The 20,798-nt window shown below is 44.8% G+C and overlaps 2 protein-coding genes across 6 annotated transcripts in view; both read right to left on the reverse strand.

Moving 5' to 3' along the window:
* The window catches only part of bmpr1bb (bone morphogenetic protein receptor, type IBb), a 45,566-nt gene extending 34,921 nt beyond the window's left edge, over positions 1 to 10,645 (reverse strand). Inside the window, exons 1-3 of the mRNA XM_084035593.1 lie at positions 10,494 to 10,645; positions 7,131 to 7,202; positions 5,194 to 5,353 (exon numbers count right to left, since the gene is read on the reverse strand). The gene's annotated coding sequence lies outside the window, so the exon portion shown is untranslated. The remainder of the gene's footprint in view (positions 1 to 5,193; positions 5,354 to 7,130; positions 7,203 to 10,493) is intronic.
* A 566-nt stretch (positions 10,646 to 11,211) lies between these two features.
* The window catches only part of pdlim5b (PDZ and LIM domain 5b), a 30,832-nt gene continuing 21,245 nt past the window's right edge, over positions 11,212 to 20,798 (reverse strand). For 2 of the 5 annotated variants that reach the window (XM_084034899.1, XM_084034898.1), the window contains exons 6-13: positions 18,825 to 18,979; positions 18,085 to 18,112; positions 15,372 to 15,535; positions 13,150 to 13,330; positions 12,877 to 13,057; positions 12,615 to 12,735; positions 12,413 to 12,528; positions 11,212 to 12,312 (exon numbers count right to left, since the gene is read on the reverse strand). In XM_084034899.1, coding sequence (XP_083891025.1) covers positions 12,223 to 12,312; positions 12,413 to 12,528; positions 12,615 to 12,735; positions 12,877 to 13,057; positions 13,150 to 13,330; positions 15,372 to 15,535; positions 18,085 to 18,112; positions 18,825 to 18,979 — 1,036 coding nt within the window. In that variant the 3' untranslated portion in view covers positions 11,212 to 12,222. Of the gene's footprint in view, positions 12,313 to 12,412; positions 12,529 to 12,614; positions 12,736 to 12,876; positions 13,058 to 13,149; positions 13,331 to 15,371; positions 15,536 to 18,084; positions 18,113 to 18,824; positions 18,980 to 19,127; positions 19,155 to 19,279; positions 19,304 to 20,080; positions 20,104 to 20,798 lie in introns of all 5 variants that reach the window. The other 3 variants (XM_084034900.1, XM_084034901.1, XM_084034902.1) reach the window with 3 other exon arrangements.

Here is a 20,798-nt window from a genome sequence, read left to right on the forward strand (position 1 = left end):
AGAGAATGTAGGTTTCCATGATGGATGGCCATTAACTTCCACTCTGCAGGTTCTTAGAGAGGGCTTCTGTTTCTGCTCTGTTTTATCTTAGATACAAGGCCCTTTACCCTGTCGGACCCCGCCACCACAGACGTATGAACCCTGAATCCTTACATTCCTAACAGCTCCCCAGCTGTTTTTTTTTTGTGTGTCTGCAACTCTTTTCATGTACATTCCTGCTTATAGTAACTTTTACTTAATTTATTTTTATTTTATGATTTTCAACTCTTGCTCTATATCCACTACTCATTCATATGACATATATATACATTTAAAAGCTATTCAAGATCATTCTACAGGAATATTTCATCTGCTGTGATTTTTTTTTTTTTTTTTTTTTTTTACTGTTCTAAATTCATGCTTTGACTAAAGGCCAAACAGCGAACTATAGAGCAGCAACAGTAGAGCGATCCTGCAGGATAACTTTAAATCAGCTTTGAAATGTAACCATATGACTCCGCATCCTCTCTTAACATGTGTTTATCATCAATGCCAGGATGCTGCGCGAGAGACTTCTAAAATGCTTTGGGCCGACTGAGAACTGGGTCAAGTGTCAGGATGATCTTCTACGGTACGTTTATCATTTTTTAGCGCACGCCCATAAGCAGATTTTGACCCTCTTATGATCTGTTGAGCTTCTATCCGAAGGCTTCGTGTGAAAAAATGTAAACAGTCATGGCGAGTAATTACAGTCTCATTACGGGTTCCTGTTTGTTTATGTCATCTGTGGTTCTTGGCCTTCTCAAAAAAGTCAGATTGCTAATTGGTTCGTTGTGTTTCAGAGCACAAAACTTGAATTTGATTGACAATTGACCACTAGAAGCAATTTTAGATGAAAACCGTGTCCGGTATTCGATGACTGTGTCATTTTTTCCCTCTTCACATGGTGCATTAACCCCCACACCCTCGCTGGACAGCCCTGTGATCAAAGCCTGCCAAATTCCTTGGTGATGATTCCCTCTTCTGGGTCCAGTGTCAGGATCAGAGACCAGAGCAGGGGGACGGCGTCGTCAGTCAAACAAGCCACGTATCATTCATTTGCCATGCTGGATCTATTGCAAAAAAAAGGGCACACATGCATCCATGGGCATGCAAACATGGACCAACAGGGGGGCCCGGAGACAGCTGTCCTGTCAGCCTGTGTCTAATATAGACAGACAACGGGTGAAGAAACGATTGGACGCAGTGAGGCGCTCAAGGGGGGGGGCTGAGAACATCAGGATGATGATGAACCCTGTTTGTTCTGGGTCCGCAGTATTATCTCGTGTCCGTGGACGAGAGAATTACGGCCTGCTTGGGTTTCCACGGTGACATATCATCTAAAACAATAGTTCGAGAGCAGTTCAAGAACTGAAGAACTGAATCTTCAAAGTGGTCTAAAAAGTCTAATTTATTATTTAAAAAACGGCAGATGGTGGTTGCATATTCGAGCGGCCCACAAATTAAAAAAATCAAAAATGATTTAGGAAACGCTTTGGTTGGGGTAATATGAATAATCACTCACTGAGGGGTAATTGAGAACCAGCCGGAAGAGCGTTTAACTCGGTTTCCAGAAAGTCTCTTGCAGTGCAGTTTAATTATAATGTTTGCAAAGAGATATCCATGAGGGCCGTCCACAAAATGATTGTGACAGAAACATTTGGGTTGGGGTTGATAGCCGAAGGGACAACGTGGAATTCTGATGCATTGTGGAGCACGGAGATACGAGTGTTAATCACACATGCAACCGTTGTAAATATCTGATTCATCAAACGTGTTTCTATTAACGTTGCGTTAAAGAAGGGTGAATATGTTCAGTTCTAAATAAAAAAATCAGAAAAGAAATTACAAAAACATCTTCATAATCCCCTGAGAGGTCCGGGCCACTAGGTTAAGAGCCACTAGACTAAAAATCAACAACATGAACATGAACAACGTCCTTGTATCTGAACTATTTGCTGATCCCTTTCCCAGATCCATACGCTCGGCAGGCTTCACATGATGTACACTTGACACACACACACACACACACACACACGCACACTGAGTTTGTCATTCCAGACATGTTTACACAGACGACGTTAGATCTCAGAGCAGAAACCCTGCGGGCTTTGTCTTTGCCAGAGGATCCCAACCCCCCCTCGATCCCTCCTTGTCCTTCTGAACCCTTGTGAAGGTTCAATTTTAGGGATTCAACTTCAGTTTGGCTCCATCGGGACCGTCTCTCTCCTTTGCTCAATTTTTGCTTGGTTAAGGCCAATTTAGCGCTTGCAGTATGACCAGTAAATTGCCAAGCCACCATGAAATTATTTCACAACACACACATAGATGGGTTTCACGATCCGCGGCTCACGCCGACACCGAAACCTAATGAAACAACCCCGAGGAGGACCTGCGTGACAAGTGACGACCATTAGCTCTGCTCCGTTGTTGACGTAGGTTTGATGTGATGCCTCATCATCAGTCTTGGACGAAGCCCAAACCTAACCCGACTCAAGAGTCGGGTCTGGGAACACGGCCGCCACCAGCCCCCGTCCAAACACAGACGGCGGCCAAAAGAACTCCTCTCTGCCTGTCAGCGCGGCCGAGAGCCTCCTGTCTGTGATTGATGACCGGGGGTTCTGCATATTTCTGAAGCCGCCGACACGTGTTGGCTCTGTTGGCCGGGAGTCGTCTCTGCTCTATTTAGTTTACATTATTCTTATTATTGCTCTGACCAGCCCAGCTGCTGAGTGCGTGTGTGTGTGTGTGTGTGGGAGGGGTTTTTCCATGCCCTCAGTTGTCCAGGTATGTGTAATGAAATCTTGAGTTCTGTTTTGAAAACCCTCGGAGTTCCAGTCATTTTCACATTTGAGGTTTTTGTAGCTCTGCTTCCTTCTCCCCCCCCCCCCCCCCCCCCCCACCCATGTGTACTCCCATGGAACGGTCCACCCAAGGTTACTTACGGCTTCATTTGCAGCACTTTCAAAAAGTAAAACAAACACAGGTTTTTAAAAGGTGGGGAACACCCACCACCTTGACCACTATGTGTCCAGAAGCAAAAAAAAAAACAGCTCCTAATTGTAGAACAACCGTGTGCGCATGTGTGTGTGTCTTAAAATGAAAACTTTTCAGCTCAAACACAAATCAAGTCGCTTATCTTTCGAGTCGTGTGCTTAAAACCGGCGCCGTCGTTAATTAAACCCGATCTTTGGGAGAAGTACAAGAGAGCTTCTGTTGTGTTGCGTTGAAGCCGCGTTACACAGGTGGAGGAAAGGAGGAGCAGCTGTTCACGGACAAAAATGCGAGCAGGATCATGCAAACACACACACACACACACACACACACACACCTCGTAAAATTTTAGGGAGTGAACGCAGGCTCTCAAACAGAGATGTGCTTGTGATAAAGGGCTGTTTAAAAAAAACAAACGGTTCTAGTTGACTGTTCCTCAAATATGCACATTAATTCATCTCAAGTATCACTAACAGGCTAGTTGCTCGATTTAACAGCTACTTACTGAGTCTTTTCTCCTCGAATTGAAATGACCAGCGCTTAATAAACGTCGCCCTCTCTTCACCGTGTCAGCGGAGGATGATGTGATTGATGTGTGTTGACAAGCAGAGGAAGGAGAATCGCTCACACAGACATCGATGAGCTGAACCGGGGGGGGCGATCGCTCCAGACGTTGCTACTCGTGTTCATCCGATACTCGATTAAATGATGGACGGACGGAATTCAACATGTCGGCAATCTAGTGAATCTCAACTGTGGGCTTCTTACACGCAACTCTGTTGGTGAACACATTGTAAAGATTTCTAAAGACATCCAATAATTAACCTGAATTATGCACATACATTGTAATTATTGTGAAATGCCACTTTAAAGCTTCTTGGCAGGAACTGAGAATCGTCGTGGTTGCCAATTTTGAAGGCAAATCAACACAGCTGACCCCGAACTTCGGCTACAAATGGTACGCGCTCAAACAGCACAGGTAGAGCACATTTTCTTGCACATTTCCCAATGCTGTGTGAACAGATGAGGTCGACTGCTTTTGGCTACGCAAAATTAAAACCGAAACAACAACAAAAAAAAGATTGGCAAAGCAAATACGAGATTCAACCAGAGGATTTTATAAGACAAGAAAGCATTTCATCCCCCGAAACCATCTTCTGATCCTCAAATCCTAATCTGTGTATTCTGGCAATGCCGGCGTGCATTTGTGCGAGGCCGCTCATGTGTGACTGCAGCTCAACGTGTGCAGCGACGGCGAGGTAATTAACAGCTGTGTCTGCTCTTGCAACACCTGCAATAACAAGCCGGGCTGTAGCAGGTTAGCGAGCCGCTACTCTCTCTTTTTCTTTTTCTTGTAATCCGACCCGTCCTCTCCTCTACGCGAAGCTCTCAGAGCCACCGAAGAGGCCGGACACGGAGAGACGAGGAGAGAGGCAAAGTGTTGTTTTCCTACTCTTCATCCACAACTGAGGACATCAAGGAAGTCTGTATCCTTCAGGGGTGTCATCAGCTACCAAGGTGGCTCATAGAAGACTGAAAGCCAGTCAATCGTTTTCTGCTATAATAAAGAGGTTTAACCATCTGCAACATGGATATTTTCAAAGTAACACAAGACACCTAATAGAGCTCCAAAGAGGACAAATTAGCTGCCGCTGGCCAAACTGCCGGAGAACTAGTAAAAAAAAAAAAAACAACGTTCAAAACGTCACTGGGGAACGTCTGGAAAAGTCAGGACAACTCGTGCCAAAACACCAAACTGCTCCAACAAAGGACAACAGCTGTCACGACCCACCGGGGATGTGGCAGACGCACATAAAAGCAAATAGGGGTTCGCCAAGCTACAGTCACTCCACTCACCTTTTGTTTGGGAGAGTTATTTGTTTAATCCGCGGTTAATTCTTTTCATGGAGTGTCGATGACAGTTTGTCACCTGTCGCCTGTATTGTCTGGCTCCCTAAATCCGGCAAGCAATGCCAAAAACTGGCAGGAATTAGAGTGTGTGTGCGCCTGTGTGTGTGTGTGTGTGTGTGTGTGTGTAGCTCATTTCCAGATACTCAAAAACACTGTATCAACAGGTAAGTGTGAGGTAACACTGCTTTAATGCTCCACACACTCTCACATTCTGTCCTGGTGTTCCAGGATGTGCCTAAGTCTTTGATGACACCTGGAGGGCGGACTCACCTGATTTAATCTATGCAAACACAGCTTCTTCTGAGTTGTCAGTGCAGCATCCTCCTCATCCGCCTCCTCATCCGCCGGTTTGAACCCTCTGATGTCAGCACATTTCCCTGCAGACGGCCTCACAGGTACGCCTCCAAATGCCCTCTGCCCTCTCCTGGATCTATCGGGGGGGGATGCACATATGAAAACCATTTTGCAATCTGTCATCAGAAACACAGTGCTGTGCAACAGGAAAAACTCCAAACGAGACAGAAATTGACTTCATCTGTTCCTCCGTCTCCTCCCGCAGTCTGAGTGGCACTCGCTGTCACTTGATATTTAAGCCGACGAGCGTGAGGTTCAAGTGCGGAATCAAGACGCGGCGCGGGAACGAGGTCCACGGCGGGAGCAGACGTGCAAGAATTCAGAACAAAGCTTTCCGCAGATCCGTCTGTTGAAAGATCAAACTGTCGAGGGAGATCACGCTGATGCATTTTGAGCGTGGCGAAATGCGGGAAAGCCTCTTTCGCGCAGATAAAAGGAATTGTGACCTTTGGTGCGAGGGTCACGCTGGCAACACTCTGGTAACTTTGGGCCAATAGTGCATCGGCAAAAATACCAGGCGGAGTCGCAGCTTGGATCTGCGACTCCGCCTGGAAAGAGTCTCGGACCCTTTCAGCTGAAACAGGGTTCTGGGTGGTCTCGTCTTTTCTTAATCAACCTTATAAGGGCACGATTACAGGCTGACATCCGGCCTGCTACCTGCTTGTCAAGTATGCGTGTGTATGAGACTGTGTACACTGTAAACACTCATTTTTTTTTTTTTTTTTCGAGCATCTTTTGCTTTTCACAAGCACTGCGCGCACACAGCTGCCTTTTCTTTGCCAGGATCGAGCCGCGGATGGCGATACAGTGTGAACTTTAACATGCGGATTCTTGACATTCTTTAAGGGTGCGAGTTGCTCTCCGACTCTCTTCACTTCCCCCGCCAGCGGGTCACTGTTGCAGAAGGAGTCGGGGATAGCCTCTCCCAACACACACACACACACATTGTCCTCCTCGCAGGTACAGTAACTCACTCAACTCATTCACGGCGCCGCACGGGCTTGGCTTCCCCGACCCGTACGCCAAGCCTCAGCGTCGGAGCCGTGTCAGCATATTTTGCTGTTTATGAGGGGCCCTGTAGTGGCAAGTTTGTGGCTTAATGTAAAATGAATGCTAATTAAACGATGCTGCACGCCTGCTCACGGTTGAAATCAAGGGGCAAAAAGCTGTCGACCAATGATTTCTTTGCGTTTCTTAATGCTCAACATGTCTTAACATTTCTATTTCAAAAGATAAAAAAATGTCCAAATCTGTAACATAAATGCTGTTTTAATGACTTAGTTTGACGTTGCGAGATAAAAATAAAATCCTCTTTCATCCACATGAACGGACATCGAAGCCCTGCACTGATGTATGGTGAACTACTCAGGTGAAATGAAAGCTTCTGAGAGTTTCTAAAATTTACTACACTCTATCAGATGTTGATCTCATTCATTTCCGGCACTCCGGTCGGCAGACGGAGTCTGTGTCTGGCCTCCGACGCTCCAGTGGAGAAAACAAGATTCTATTATCGTCGGCGTGGCTTATTTTACATAGCCATCCAGCAGAAAGTCAATTAGCGTGCCACTTTGGAGGCAAATTGCTACCGAGACGGCATTACAATCAGAAAACACACACACACACACACACAAATACCTCTGCTGCAGGAGAATCAACACTCAATCTATCATGATCGATTGAGCTTTCAGCTTTGGATTACACAATATCGCTGGTTCGGAACGTCAAGCAAAACCGCTCCAAATTGCATTTATCAGCACGTCTCAGCTTTACAGAACTCTGGGACAAACATGTGGAATGTTAACTCTAACAACTGAACAACAGATGTGGAGCTGCCCTTTGAGAGCTCGACTCACCGTCCAAACGCAGGACATCAGACAGCATCCTGTCACAGAAGCCAGCCACCAGCATCGGCACTTGTCTCTCCCCTGGAAGAGAAAAATAAGTCGAGTTATTAGAAGGAGCTCATGTGTCCGCCGTCTAGAAATGAAAAGGACGGGGTCTAAATTTCAAGCTCGGGTCACTCACTTCCCCACTTTGACTTTCGCCCAATCATGCCAAGTACCTCTTATCCTCTTCTGCTCTTCGATCTTCAATCATCCCCCCACTCATCCTGTACCTCTTTCTCCCTTCTTTTCTTTTCTGCCTCTCCCTCCCTCTCTAATAACAGGATGTCGGCTTTCTCTCACATGGCTGCTGACCTTCCAGGCAAAGAGCGGAGCGCCTCGCAGCTTTAAGTAATTCCTGCTGCCTGCGTTTGTCTCTCATCAACGACTACAGATGAAACAGGGCGCGCGGCATCTGTGCTCCGTTCTGGTCGCTGGGTTAGTTGTCAAAGAGCCAACAGGGCCTACAGGTAAGAAGAATATTAATTCCCGAGTGGAGCGGGATCGGCTGCATTACTTCCTAGCTGATGGGAGCCAGAGGAGGGACAGCGTGATACTCTCAGCGGTGGGTTTATCTCAAAAAAGTTGAAATTCCAACTTCCAATGCTGTGTGGGACAAATTCAAGCGCAGGCCTTCGACGCAGGCAGCATCTGTGTTGACAGTGTTGTTGTTACAATGAAAGCAGGGCTGCGTGGCCGTGCCTCTCCTTCGGCATGTGTGCATGGGAGATACAGTATATTGTATTATTATCGCTGTGTGGGAAGAACAGCAAACCACTGGCAGAAATCAGTGAATGGATGGCAGATGGAAAAGACATACCGTACCTGTGGAGAGCCTTGATGCTCCTCTTACAGTGTGTGTGTGTGTGTGTGTGTGTGTGTGTGTGTGTGTGTGTGTGTGTGTGTGTGTGTGTGTGTGTGTGTGTGTGTGTGTGTGGAGGAGAAACGAAAGGAAACGTCCTGGCAGCTGGAAAAGACATTGAACATAGTCTGCCTGGGACCAAATTTCTGACAATTGTGTCTCTTGATATACTGTATCTCCAGCATTTGATCTGTCTGACAGTCGCCGTCCTCGTGTTACATGACTGCTTATAGCCGGAGCGTGATGAACGTCTATATAGTGTCGCCTTTCGTCTTCTGCAAAACCTGAGTGCTCCTCAATATCGAACATCACTCAGACTTTCTGGCAAAAAAATCCCCCCCAAAAAAACCTCTTCCTCTCCCTCCCCCGACATACTTGGTCATTACCTGTCCAGTTCTTAAAATACTGCTCCTATTGAGCTCGTTAATATGCACCAAATATCTCCGCTCTGATTGGCTGGACTCATTTCCTGTAATTATAAGAGAGGAAACTGGGGTGAAGGGTTGCAGCTTGCTAAGTTTAGCCCTGTGGACAAACCCGGATTCAGGCCTGTACCTCCATCATGACATTGTTTGTGTGTTTTGCGTGCATCAGAGAGCGAATGACTGAGTGTATCTGTACGTCTTCATTTCAACATATTAATGATGGGATCTGTGATGCATTAATTCTGTTCGCTCTGATTTAATGATACCCATTGCACTTAAAGTAGGATGCATTTCTATTACCTCTCAACGGCTCTGTACATGGCGACGGCTGAGCCTTGCTGCTATATTAATGCTCTGAATCCTGCGTAATGCGACTTTAAAAACCCAATCAATAATGCACAATACAGTTACAGAGCTCTCCTATTATTCTCTGTGACAGCGAGGGGGCGGTTTTGTGATTTTTCGACAACCATACTTCCATCAAAGCCTGCGTAATTTGGAAATGTGTGAGGTCTACATCGTCCTTCACTTTTCCATTTGTGGTGGTTTCAATCAACCGCGGATCAAAGTGCATTAAGAAGCCCACCAGTGTACACACAGGACTTGCTGTTCAGCTTCAGATTTCCATTTTTCTGGATTACCATTTGCTCAACATTATACTTCATGCAGAGTTCTGTGAGGACAGAACTGCCTTTATGTTGTTACTGTAAGCGGGCCTAACGGGACAAACGTTGGTATGTTTCTCTCCCACACACACACACACACACACACACACACACACACACACACACTTGTGTCTGTGGTAGACCACAAAGCACCGCCTTGCCATGCACTCTCTCTTGACACGCCATGCCCGTCGTGTAAGCCTAATGACGGGGGTTACTCCTTGCCAGGGGCAGAGGCAGGGCAAGGACCGGGCGGCGGTTTCATCGCTCTCTGTGTGTTTAATATTACCTCTAAACACTCACTCAACTCTACTCAGTGAGCGTCTCTGTCCTGCAGAAAGTCAACAGGGTCGGTCGGAGCATTCGGAGACCACACAACAGACCGGCGTGAGGTGCAGCTGGTCGTGTGCACGGCTCTCTCTGCACCCTGAGATGCAGATGTAAACATCAGGATCTCAGTGATGTCACAGACATCAGCTCTGCGGTTCACAGACGCTCGGTGATCAACCGCCGAATACAGAGTGGTTTTGTGCCGTGCTTTCAACAGGCAAAATGTTGCCGTTGACGCCATGCCACTATACACCGACAGGCGATGGAGTCTTTAGCTCGCTGCCAGACCCTGCAATGTATTTCACTCCCTCCACACCCATGAGCATGACCTGAAACCAAATGGACATGGGAGCACAAGGATTATGAAACCGCATCCTAAAGCTGAGCTTTAAAGTTCCACCTTGGAAGCAGAGGAAGCTGAGAAAACAATCTCACTACATTTTGTAGTTGGGGGTCATATCAAATGATTTTGCAGCAGATGGAGCATTGGAATCACACTTCAACTTTTAAGTTAAAAACTGAGTAATCTCTGCATTTGTGGTGATGAAGACATGAAGCAAAAAGGGACCTTTAGTTTTATCAATCATATCATGAATGTTTCACTGTCATAAATAAACATATTTAGATTGAACCTGGACAAATACCTGGACCTTAATGACTGTTCTATTTGCTTTTTCTATTCTATTTACTTTCAGCTCAATAAGTCAATAACATTAATGCCATTGTTATATTAACGCAATTAGGAAGAAGTGGTTAAGATGTACTGTAGCGGCGATAATGGCCACAATCACTGATGATGATGATGATGATCATCATCATCATCATCTCAGACTCCACCAATAACGCGGTCGGGGGTCCAGCGTTTCGCCCGCAGCCTCTAAATAAACTAAACTAAACTAAACTAAATAAGCTTCTATTGAACTCTAATGAACAGCAGCACGAAAAACAAACGAGGCGACAAACCCTCTGGTTTCAGTTAGAAACGCTTAAAAGACTCGCGCTGCAGCTCCAACCAGACCGCTGCTGTTGTGTTCATGTAAAGTATCCTTACCGTCTCAAACGCGGCTCGACAACATCCCCGGTTAGTCTCGAGTTGAGGTTCAACGTGGTCTCGTTTTACTTCAACGTGCTCCTCTCGTCCTCTGCGTCGCGGCGGAGTTTTCTGTGGACCACCGCGCGCTATTCGAGGCTGGGAGGGGAAAAAATGTCTCGCGTCGCCTCTCGCGCGCACAGCTCCCACCTCCGACGTCTCGGAGAAGTGCGCCCGTCAGCGCGCGCCGGGTGCGTTTTCCTCCCACAGCACCCGCGTGACGACTCAACTCAATCAACGCTGGATGCGCGTGCCTGTCTGCTATTACTAAATAACGTGATTCAACTGAATTGTTATTATAAAAGGAAGAATGCGCCAGGCGCGCGTGCCTGGTGGGTGTTTCTCCCGTCCCTATGGAGATACGCACTTTCCCCTCTGACTGCAGGTGAAGCTCATGCTGCTGCCTGTCTGTCTGTCTGCCTGTCTGTCTGGGAAACTTCTCTGGATAACAACCGTCACAGATGTATAATATACATACCAAGCATCAGAGCTTTCGGTTCGCTTACAAACATAGCCTATAACAGGTGCATGTGCACAACACATAAACGAGGTATTTGTAGGAGGAAGAGTTTCTTTTTAATGTTTTTATCCAGCGTTATCACAGATAATAGCTTAACAAAAACTTTATGACAAACTCAAGAGCTCTCATGTGGTTTCCAAAGTTGAATCCTTTTATAAAATGAAATGGAAATAAGTAGAAAGTGCTTATTTATGCAGTGTCAATGAAAAATCCATTGCACAAGTGCATACAAGAATATTGATGTTTGACAAAGAATAGATGAAATATATAAAAGCATTGTTTTGTGTTAATTGAACACATTCTATCGAGTATCACAAAAACATGATAAAACAATTCAACATAGTGGTGGGTTCAGTTCCTCGAGGTTTAAGAAAAGACGGGAAAATAATTCAATTTCTATGCATTTTAATGCCAGGAGCTACTTTAATGAAGTACAGTTTCATGTGGATATTCACTGGAAGCATGTTTTTTTTGTTGAAAGAAATACATAAACACTACTCAATATATGATGGAGTTGTCTCCGTAATGACCAGCCTTATATCTGATATATTATATATGACCCATTCAGTGTCTAATTTACACACTGCTGTACACATTATTCTTTTCACATCGTTCTTTTACTGGGAATGGTTACACACTGCATTACTTAGAAACAATAAAAATAACAACCTAATATTTAAAATGTCCCATTTTTATTCTGAAGGCCAGACGTCTTTTTGTCACCCAAACATGTTGAGCAATCTTCGTTTACAAATAAATAATTTCCCCCCCTTAATGTTAAATAATCATACTTTTCTTTATACCTTCCACTCGCTTTACTAATAACATACCTTTCCACATCAATATTTCTTTCAAATATGTGACCCCCGAGGGGCTCAGTAGGTCATTGCATTATACTGTACTATTCTGTAAAATCCAAAAATGCCCACAGAGAGCTTATCTCCAGCAGAAATAAAACATGTATTAAGAAACCACGTTGAGCCGGCAGCGGGCTACCAGTATACTGAAATGTACTGCTGCATATTAAAGCGGATATCACAAAATAAAAATAAAAAGCTCATCGTGGAACCTCTGAAAACACTTCTGAAAATATGTAACATCTGACCAAAATATAAACTGCTGTAAACGGACACAGTTGCCCTATATCTGGTTCATGTGGTGGGAAAAGGTTCAGACGTTGACAGTGTGGGCGTGTTTCTTGCACAAAGGCTTGTCTTTTTTGGAGAAGAACGCCTGACCCTCCAGACTAGTGGAGCAGACCTGCGGAGAGACCCAAAGTTATACAGAGCGCTGTTGATATTCACACCATATTCTCCACATTTTCATTTTTTCTTTGTGCAAAACTGTCTCCTGGACCTACCGCACACACGAAGCAGGTGTCGTGCCAGGTGGACCCCAGAGCTTCCAGGAACTTGTCCCCGGCCTCGATGGGGAAGTCGCAGCCGTGGCAACTGGACCCAAACAGGTTGTAGTAGTCTGCGGGGAAAAAGGCACGTTGACTAAATGTTACTCTGCTCCTTTTTCTTTACAAACATTTTACTGGCGTGGGCTTCCCGCTGTACCTTTTTCACAGTACGGCTGCCCATCCTCCATGTGAAATGTGTTGCCCCTGATTGGCTGGTGGCATGCGGCACAGACGAAACAGGACACGTGCCAGGTCTGTTTCAGGGCATTCATGACTTCCTGCAGAGAAAAGAAAGAAAGTTTTCTTTGAATGCTTTTCCTTTTTGAAAGACCTGGAGACGGAATATTCTACTGTACTTTGGATGTTAGGCTACATATTGTGTTATTGTCTACAATCTCCCCTTCAGGTCCTTAACTCACCCCCAGAATCTTCTGGTGGCAGCGGCCACAGGTGGGAGCCAAGAACTGCTCGTAGCAACGTTCGCAGTACACTTGGCCCTTCTCCTCCACAAATCCATTTTCTGCCAGCGAGGCATGGCAGTGAGCGCAGTCGAACTCCTCAGGGTGCCAGGACATACCCATGGCCACGAGGAATGGGCCTCTGGTGAGAATAAGCAAAGAGGATTTAGAGTGTCGAACTTTATACACTTATTGAATCACTGACACATCTGTTTTGTTTCCGGTGGCATTTACCTGATGACAGTGTTGCACTTGTTGCACATGGGGGTGCGTTTCCCGGCTGGGATGTGCTCAGCACGCTGCACCAGAGAGTTGAGGTCCTGTGGGTGTGGCTGTGGGGTGGGACGGTCCGGACCTTTGGGAGATGGGTTGGTGACTCTGCTGAAGGAAGGAGCTGCTCCACCCTTAGGAAAACCTAAGACCAGCAGGGGAAATAATGGGTCGGGATTCAAATGGAAAAAATAAAGATAAAAGTGACAAAATGTACTTTCCAAATGTGGAGAAACAATCAAGCCAACCACCAATGCAACGCTTGGATTTTGTTCCACTGATCCGTTCATTTTTGCAATTCTTTTGCAGAACACGTGCGCAGTTTCGGTGTGTGTTGTCAGAATGATTTCATGATCTCTAACCTCCATGCCTGAAGCATGAGGCAGCTGGGTCGGACGGAGCCGCCCCACCCAGCCCAGACAACGGATCAATGTTTCCCACAAGAGGGGAAACAACACATTCCTGGAGACACCTGGAAAAATAATCCCCCCGTCGTCTTTATCTCAAAACATATGGAGAGGATGCATGATTTTTTTTTTTTCACCCTCTCTGTGAAATGACACATCCAGGAGAGAGGTCAGTGGCGTCCGGCCTCAGAGGGAGCGCTCCAGGCTTAAGGCATCGGGGACAGAGACACTTTTGAAAGAGAGCACTGTTATCAGAAGACTCTGGAGGTCAAAGGACAAGTGCTTCCTAAATTTCTTTGTAATGGAGAGCAAACAAACTGAATAAACAGAGTGGGGCAGTGGCGGGGGACGTGGGAAGACTGTCGGTTTAACAGGAGGGGAGACGGAGAGAAATATGGGCTCTGAATAGCGATACAAACATTCTCTCACAATTTGTTTTTTTAGTTATAATTACTGGGTAAAGTCTTTTTTCCGTTAATTTGAAGAGCTCTCGATGTAAACACCATTAGTCAATTTCCCGTGACATTATCAAACATAATTATGCCGACATTATCCAAATTGCCAAACACTTCCTGAGCAGAGACATATTTTTGTTAGATCACAGTATTTTCTTTCTTCGGAACCCTGGAAGGGGTTTACAATGAAAAACATACACACAAGGGATATTTTGCAGGCTCATCAAATGTTTTTCAAATATATTCAAACTGGACTACTATGAGTCCACCTTTTCTATATTTCTCCACAGGAACTCTACTAGTGTCAGTATGGAGAATATCAAAACTGGATAAACATATCAAATTTAACTGAATGGGGTATTTATGCAGGGAATAATATTTTTCAGCGGCACTGTGTGGCCTTATCTGTGTGAACAGGGGGGCGGATGGTGACGAGCTGTCAGCGGGGCGAAAATATTCTCAACCAATCTTTTGGCAGCAGCACAGATTCAGGGCTGAGGCACATCAAATAGCCGAAAGAAGCAGACATTTGTGAGTCATTGCTGTCGTGCTGTATAAGGAAGATAAGGGGAAAAGAGAGAGCAATGAAAACGAGTCACTCCGAAAAAAACTATATGAATTTGATTAAATCCCATTTTTGTCAAAACGTAATGTGATTATAGCATCTTTAAAAGCCTAAATATTCCACTCAGTTCTCGCTTCAGAAGGTCGTTGCAGTTAAAGTGCCAAGGCTATTAATGAATGTAAATAAAAGTAAAGGTCACATTCTGCATATTGCACATGGCCACGATGAGCTACGTGTCTGTTGGACTCCAAGTATGTGTTAATCTGATAAACAACACAGCCAACAGAGGACTAAGTGTGGGCTCTCCGGCTCTCTCCCTGTGGCACCTTTCTGCAGCCGTCTCTTTAAAAGGCCTCCGGGGAAACACGTCGGGGCACATAGTGCATCTGTTCACGCATAAGGGCACGCTTGTGTCTAAGTATTGCTAATAATGACCCCTGACTGACGGCTTTCAGCTAATATTTACCCTGACCGGCTCGAGGTGGCAGCGACCGCTGGATTTAAAGAGCAGCCTTCACACAAAAATACATAATTCTCAACTTCAAAATCTATTTAACTACGGGGATCTTGGGAAAAGCCAGTAATGTGAGCTCATTAACAGAATACCTCTGGTTTTTATGGAGCTCATAATCTGAAATGGCTTAGTGTCAGATATTAAACCGGCAATAAATGTTAGGACTGATTTAAAAGAATGGGGCTGCCCTCTGTGGGCTGAAAGGAGCAACTACACATTCAAGTGGCAGTGAACAGATCCTCTACCTGGTGGACCTCCAGGCTGGAAGGGAGGCTGGTTCTGGACCGCCGGGCTCTTGAACGTTGAAGCAGGGATCCCGTTGCCGTTCCTGGGCGATGCTGCAGATTTGGAAAAGGTTTTTGCTGCAGGCGAGGTGTGCACAGCGGGACTGGTGTTGTCAATTGACTCACTGGGAAAGAGATGTTTATATATAAATACATGATAATATAAATGATATATAGATATATATGTATTTTTGGATCTATATTTTTCTACTCTTCCTACGATCCCTGACTGGGAAACAAATCTAAAAGCAGGACCGGTCCAGATCAACTGAACCTCCAATGCTCGTCCTGATCCGGTCATCTGCACGTTTACAATCAGCCGGTCAGAATCTCAGTGACACATGCGAACAATCAGGACAATTACGGGGCACCTTCAAACAGGGATATGCACTGCTGCCCACTGTCCATATGGTTTGTCAATTACAGACACGAGGAAACAATTACGGTTGGTGATGCCATAACATCTGCTGTACATGTAGCTCACACTCCAATCATCTCTGGAGGATAATCAGCGGTGTCTTTTAATGGTGGCCACTGCTTTTATTACTCCTGAAAAAGCAAAAAACGACACTTGAGGCAACAGTGATTTCTTTTCCTGCTATAAGAGCCACTGTATATTTAAGAAAAAGTGAGAAAAGTCTTAAACGGCTTGCAGGTCTTTTTTGGTTTCTGTCAAGTGGAGTCTTAAGTCATGTGACTCACGTCCACATCTCTGTCCCTTAAGTTCCACAGCTTGGTGGTAAAAATGGAATACTTCTTCTTCTTTTTACTGATTTAATAGAGTTTGGCACATATAATCTGTGCCTATAACAATATTTGGTTTAACAGGGCTCAGAAGATCCCAATCAACCAGACAAAGACAAAATCCTTGTGCTTTCATCACGTAGACGCTGTAGCTGCTCAGAAAGACCGGTTGAGCAAAGGATTTGCACCGACAGGTTATAATTTCTAAGCCTGAAGCTGTTTGGTTTTCCAGCAACAGCACACTGCATGTAACTAACAACAGAGCTGAGTGTGCTGTCAACCAAAGGATGTGTTTTCTTTATGTCTTCTCCTGCCTGATGGCCGTTTATGTTTGAATGACATGAGAATCACGTCTAGGAAATTCAACGTAATCACCTGCTGGTTTATGATCTCATTTGCATGTACATAAAGGCAACTTTGAACAAATGGCTTTTGTGTGTGTGGTATAAATCCTGTTTCAATGCAGGTCATATCAAGTTTAAATTGAGCACATTAACATGGTTATTGCCTCGATTGATCCATGGCAGGACCGGGTATGAGGCAACTGATTAACGTGACGATTATATTGGCAACTTCACTTTTTTTCTGCCCGGCAAGAAGAAAATAAGGAATGAAAGATTAAGAAACAAGCAACAGCAGAAGAGAAAGAAAATAGTTTATTGGGGTAAAAATCACCAAAAAGCTGGCAAATTAATCTACTTTGGTTAGTGAAGAAAAAGAGGAAAAAGACATGCTCAGAAAATACAGTATAAGATTACAGAAAGTATGCAGAGCAGGGGAGAATATTCTACAGAGAAGCGTACACTGTGATATACGGCTATGTTGCATTTTCAAGAAGCACACATTCGTATTTACTGGCATGCAGGCATTTCATTTACATGTATAATTACATATATCAAGACTATGTGTACCTTTAAACATCTTTTTACAACAAGAGCTTGTCTGCTCTTCTCTCAGTTTTGATTTCTGTTGTATAAACGTTGGAATCTGGATATTTAAGAAGTCATTAGTGTGCCAAATACAGGCGTCAACTGCGTTGGTGTGAAAAAGGAGGCGATATACATTTAATAATGATCGAATTATCACAAATAAAACCAAGACGAGACAAAAGTGTCCCTACTGCACATTTAGAACACGTGCTGAAACGTCATGATGCCAATCTCTCAGCTTGTTGTACTTGTGTCCTATAACTTCTGGGTCCAACTTGTTGGCTCTGATTTGCCCCGTGAGACAGGATTAAGGGAGGGGGGAAAAGAAGAGAAAGTCGGAAAGGTTAAGAATGTAGAAGAAAAGCACACTGATTAACGAGGAGAGAAAAAAATAGCACAGTTGAGAGATGAATACAAAAGGAGAGACTTTCCTTGCAGATGTGTTCTGAATTATAAACCAAGGCAGATGTGTAATAAGCCCCTCAAAATCCCACTAACAGAAGGAGAGCAGGAATCTCCTTCTGGCAGGGCTGCCATTACCCACAATACCACTTAATTACCCACAGGTTCCAGTGAGTGACACACTGATTGGTTGAAAATCTGGTGTGGACGGCAAACTGTGTTTACTGAGGATGAAATTGACTTAAGACCGAGGACGGCGGTAGCAATCACACCCGCTGCCGAGTCTATGGCCGTCTCCACTCATCCTTCTCCCTCCAAGAACTCTCAGTTTCTCTAAATAAAGCCTTAAATTAGGCGTGAGACTGAAGGACTTTGAGATCAGGAAATGAGGGCTTAACTCTGAATCACAGACTCCGACATGCTTAAATGAGTAGCTCGGGGGCTAAATCTGAATGTGAAATTATTATTATCAGTATTATTACTACTATTATTATTATTATTATTATTATTATGATGATGCCTGACATTCAGTACATAGAAAAGACAGAGAGTGACCACATACCAAATTTGATTATCTTAAAAAAGCAGCAACCACTTACTTCTTTCCACCATTCTCTGAAGTTTCTTCTGCAACAGGGAAGAAGGAAAACACCAATGAAAATAAAGTAAAACGTACAATAAACTAGGCAAACTAGGACCTGTTAGGACTTTCTGGACTCATCCCCCCCCAGTAGTTCACAGCTGCAGAAGCACCAGACACACAGACACATTGAATATACATCAAACGTTCAAAGCACATCACATATTACCACACCAGTCTGGTAAGATCATTTGACAGAAAAGAAAAGAAACGGTCAAATCTCTCATCTTACTTCCTTCTAATAACCGAGTTACTGTAAATTATATTTTTGCATCGCTTAAGCAGATCCACACACACATTCACACGAGCCCTATGCAGAGAGGCCTCAGCCTGCACTTATAGTCAAAGGAGAAATATAAAGAATAAAGTCAAATCAGACGGTGATGAAAGCCTTCTTAAAGTACCAACTATATCACTGTAATCTAAAGAGGCAATGACATTAAGCATATAAACACTTCTGAGGGAAATAAGTTGGAAAAAGGATTACCCTAAAATCATGCCTGAAGTCATTTCTAGATCTAAAATGAACTGACAGAAATAAAAAGCTGAGCCTTATAAAACTCAGAGAATATCTAAAATATTATAGAATCATATTCAGCCAATTTCAACACTTAAAAAAAAAAGAAAATTCTGTGTAATAAGTCTCTGCTAAGTCTTCATCAACAACCAACCAATCAGGCACACTGAGGTGGAACACACCGTTCTCGGTGCCGGTGAGCTGAGCTAGGATACGGAAGGAGCGGGACTGGGAGGTGCCGGTCCGTGGGTGCCAGTCCTCCGTGTCCTCAATCAGACGCTTCTTGCTGGCGTCGCTCAGTGGGGACGCATGCTCCTCGGGCTCTACGGCAGGTTTCCTGTACAGTCAGATCAACCATGATGATGTTAAAAGACGTGGAAGGTTAAAACAAACTTCCTGATTATACACGCACACACAAGTACACATATTATGCAATCAGGGATGCAGCTTGTAGATACACGTTCATGCCCCCCCTGTTAGATTACCTCCTAGGTCTAGGTGGAGGTGGAGTTCTGTGGGCGGGGCATTGAGAATGCAATGAGAGAGAAATGCACAAAAGTAGAAACGATCAGAAATTCAAAGTGCTAAGTAAACTGCACCGTATATATGGGAAAGTCAAGGAACTGTTCTGACTTACTTAAGATTGCTCTGAGACTCACTACTAGAAAGGAAGTAGAGGAGAGGTCAGCCAAATAATTAAACATCAGCTCGTTTCTTAGAAAGACATCATAAATTAATGAGAAATTAGATTCACTATACCAAAATTATGATATTAAACACACCGTTTGTGTATTAACAACAGTGAGTGTTTGACAGATGAAAGTGACAGTGACCACATCTCACCACAAGGTGGGGGTAGTGTGCTTTAAAAATAAAGGATCGCCTTTTCTTCCTAAAATAATTTGAGGGTACTCAAATCACGTGCGTGTGTGTGTGTGTGTGTGTGTGTGTGTGTGTGTGGTAGGTGAGTTGCCGTGAAGGGCAATCAAAGTCAGTCTATTCTTAGGCAACGCAGACACACACTTGGCAGTGATTTGTCCGGCCTCGGTTACTGACAACAGTGGAGGATGGAGCTAGACAGATGCAGATCCGGGTGACTTGAAGAGCCCGAGTGTGCTGACAGGCCTCCTTGTAAATACAGCTTTAGCCAACCGAGAGAGAGAGAGAATGAAGAAGTACGAGGCCGACCCACACTGGGTGTTCCTGTGGCGTCTCGGAGATGGATTATTTACGGGGTTTCACAGTGTGTTCGGACCATGAAATGAGCATGTACGGGTAAGTGGATGAGCACGCATGTGAGGTTTGTGGAGGGTTGAGCGCAAAGATGTGCAAGCATGCCTTTGGTCATCAGAAACCAGAGCGATGTCAAGGCTGTAATCACATTCCACGTGGTTAGAGAGTTACTGCAGCAGATGCATTATCATTCAACGGCACTAACTTGGTGTCTGTCTCGTCTTCCTCCTGTGGGCAAAGAAGGGGCAAATGGAAAAGACTGAAGCAAAAGGAGGAGCATGAATAGAGCAGATTCGGTCCCCCCCTTAACTGAGAGAATATGCATGAAATTAAACCACAAAGAAAGCATGCAGGTCAGGACACAAACACACACATGCTGAAACAAAGACACCCCTCCTCTATACGCTGGCAGTACAAGCGCTCAGCCAACAGAAAGCTTTTGGAAATTTTCACGGGTTATCTGATCAAACCTGAAGATTCCTGAATAGACCATCAAGTGTGAAGCCTCAACTATGTGACCTATTTTTTTTCCAGTTTGCAGAGAAGAAAGAATTACTGGCGAATGACTTAAACCTAGGTCAGTCTACTGTAACCCAACCGGTGAACCAAATCCTGCTGATGAGCACCAATCCAGCCAAAGTTAGCTCTGTCCCTGGTCTCTAGAAGCCCACAGCTGCCAGAAGTCTGGCTCATTAGCAACAAGTGCTGCACCAGCAGCGCCTGTTGGGCAGACCGTGAGTTTGGCAGCGGTGTGGACCACGCTGTCAAGGCAATGCAGTAGCATCGGTTAGCAGGTTGTCTAGACTCTGGTCGCTAGATTCGAAAAAGATGTGCGGCATGCTTTGGATTTCCCTCGTGTGCAGCTGTGTGAAAACAGATCGCCGATGGGCCGTGGCAATGATGGCTTTCCAAATGAGGCGCAT

Source organism: Eutrigla gurnardus (assembly GCF_963514095.1).
Source record: "Eutrigla gurnardus genome assembly, chromosome: 19".
In the NCBI taxonomy this organism is placed as follows: Eukaryota; Metazoa; Chordata; class Actinopteri; order Perciformes; family Triglidae; genus Eutrigla; species Eutrigla gurnardus.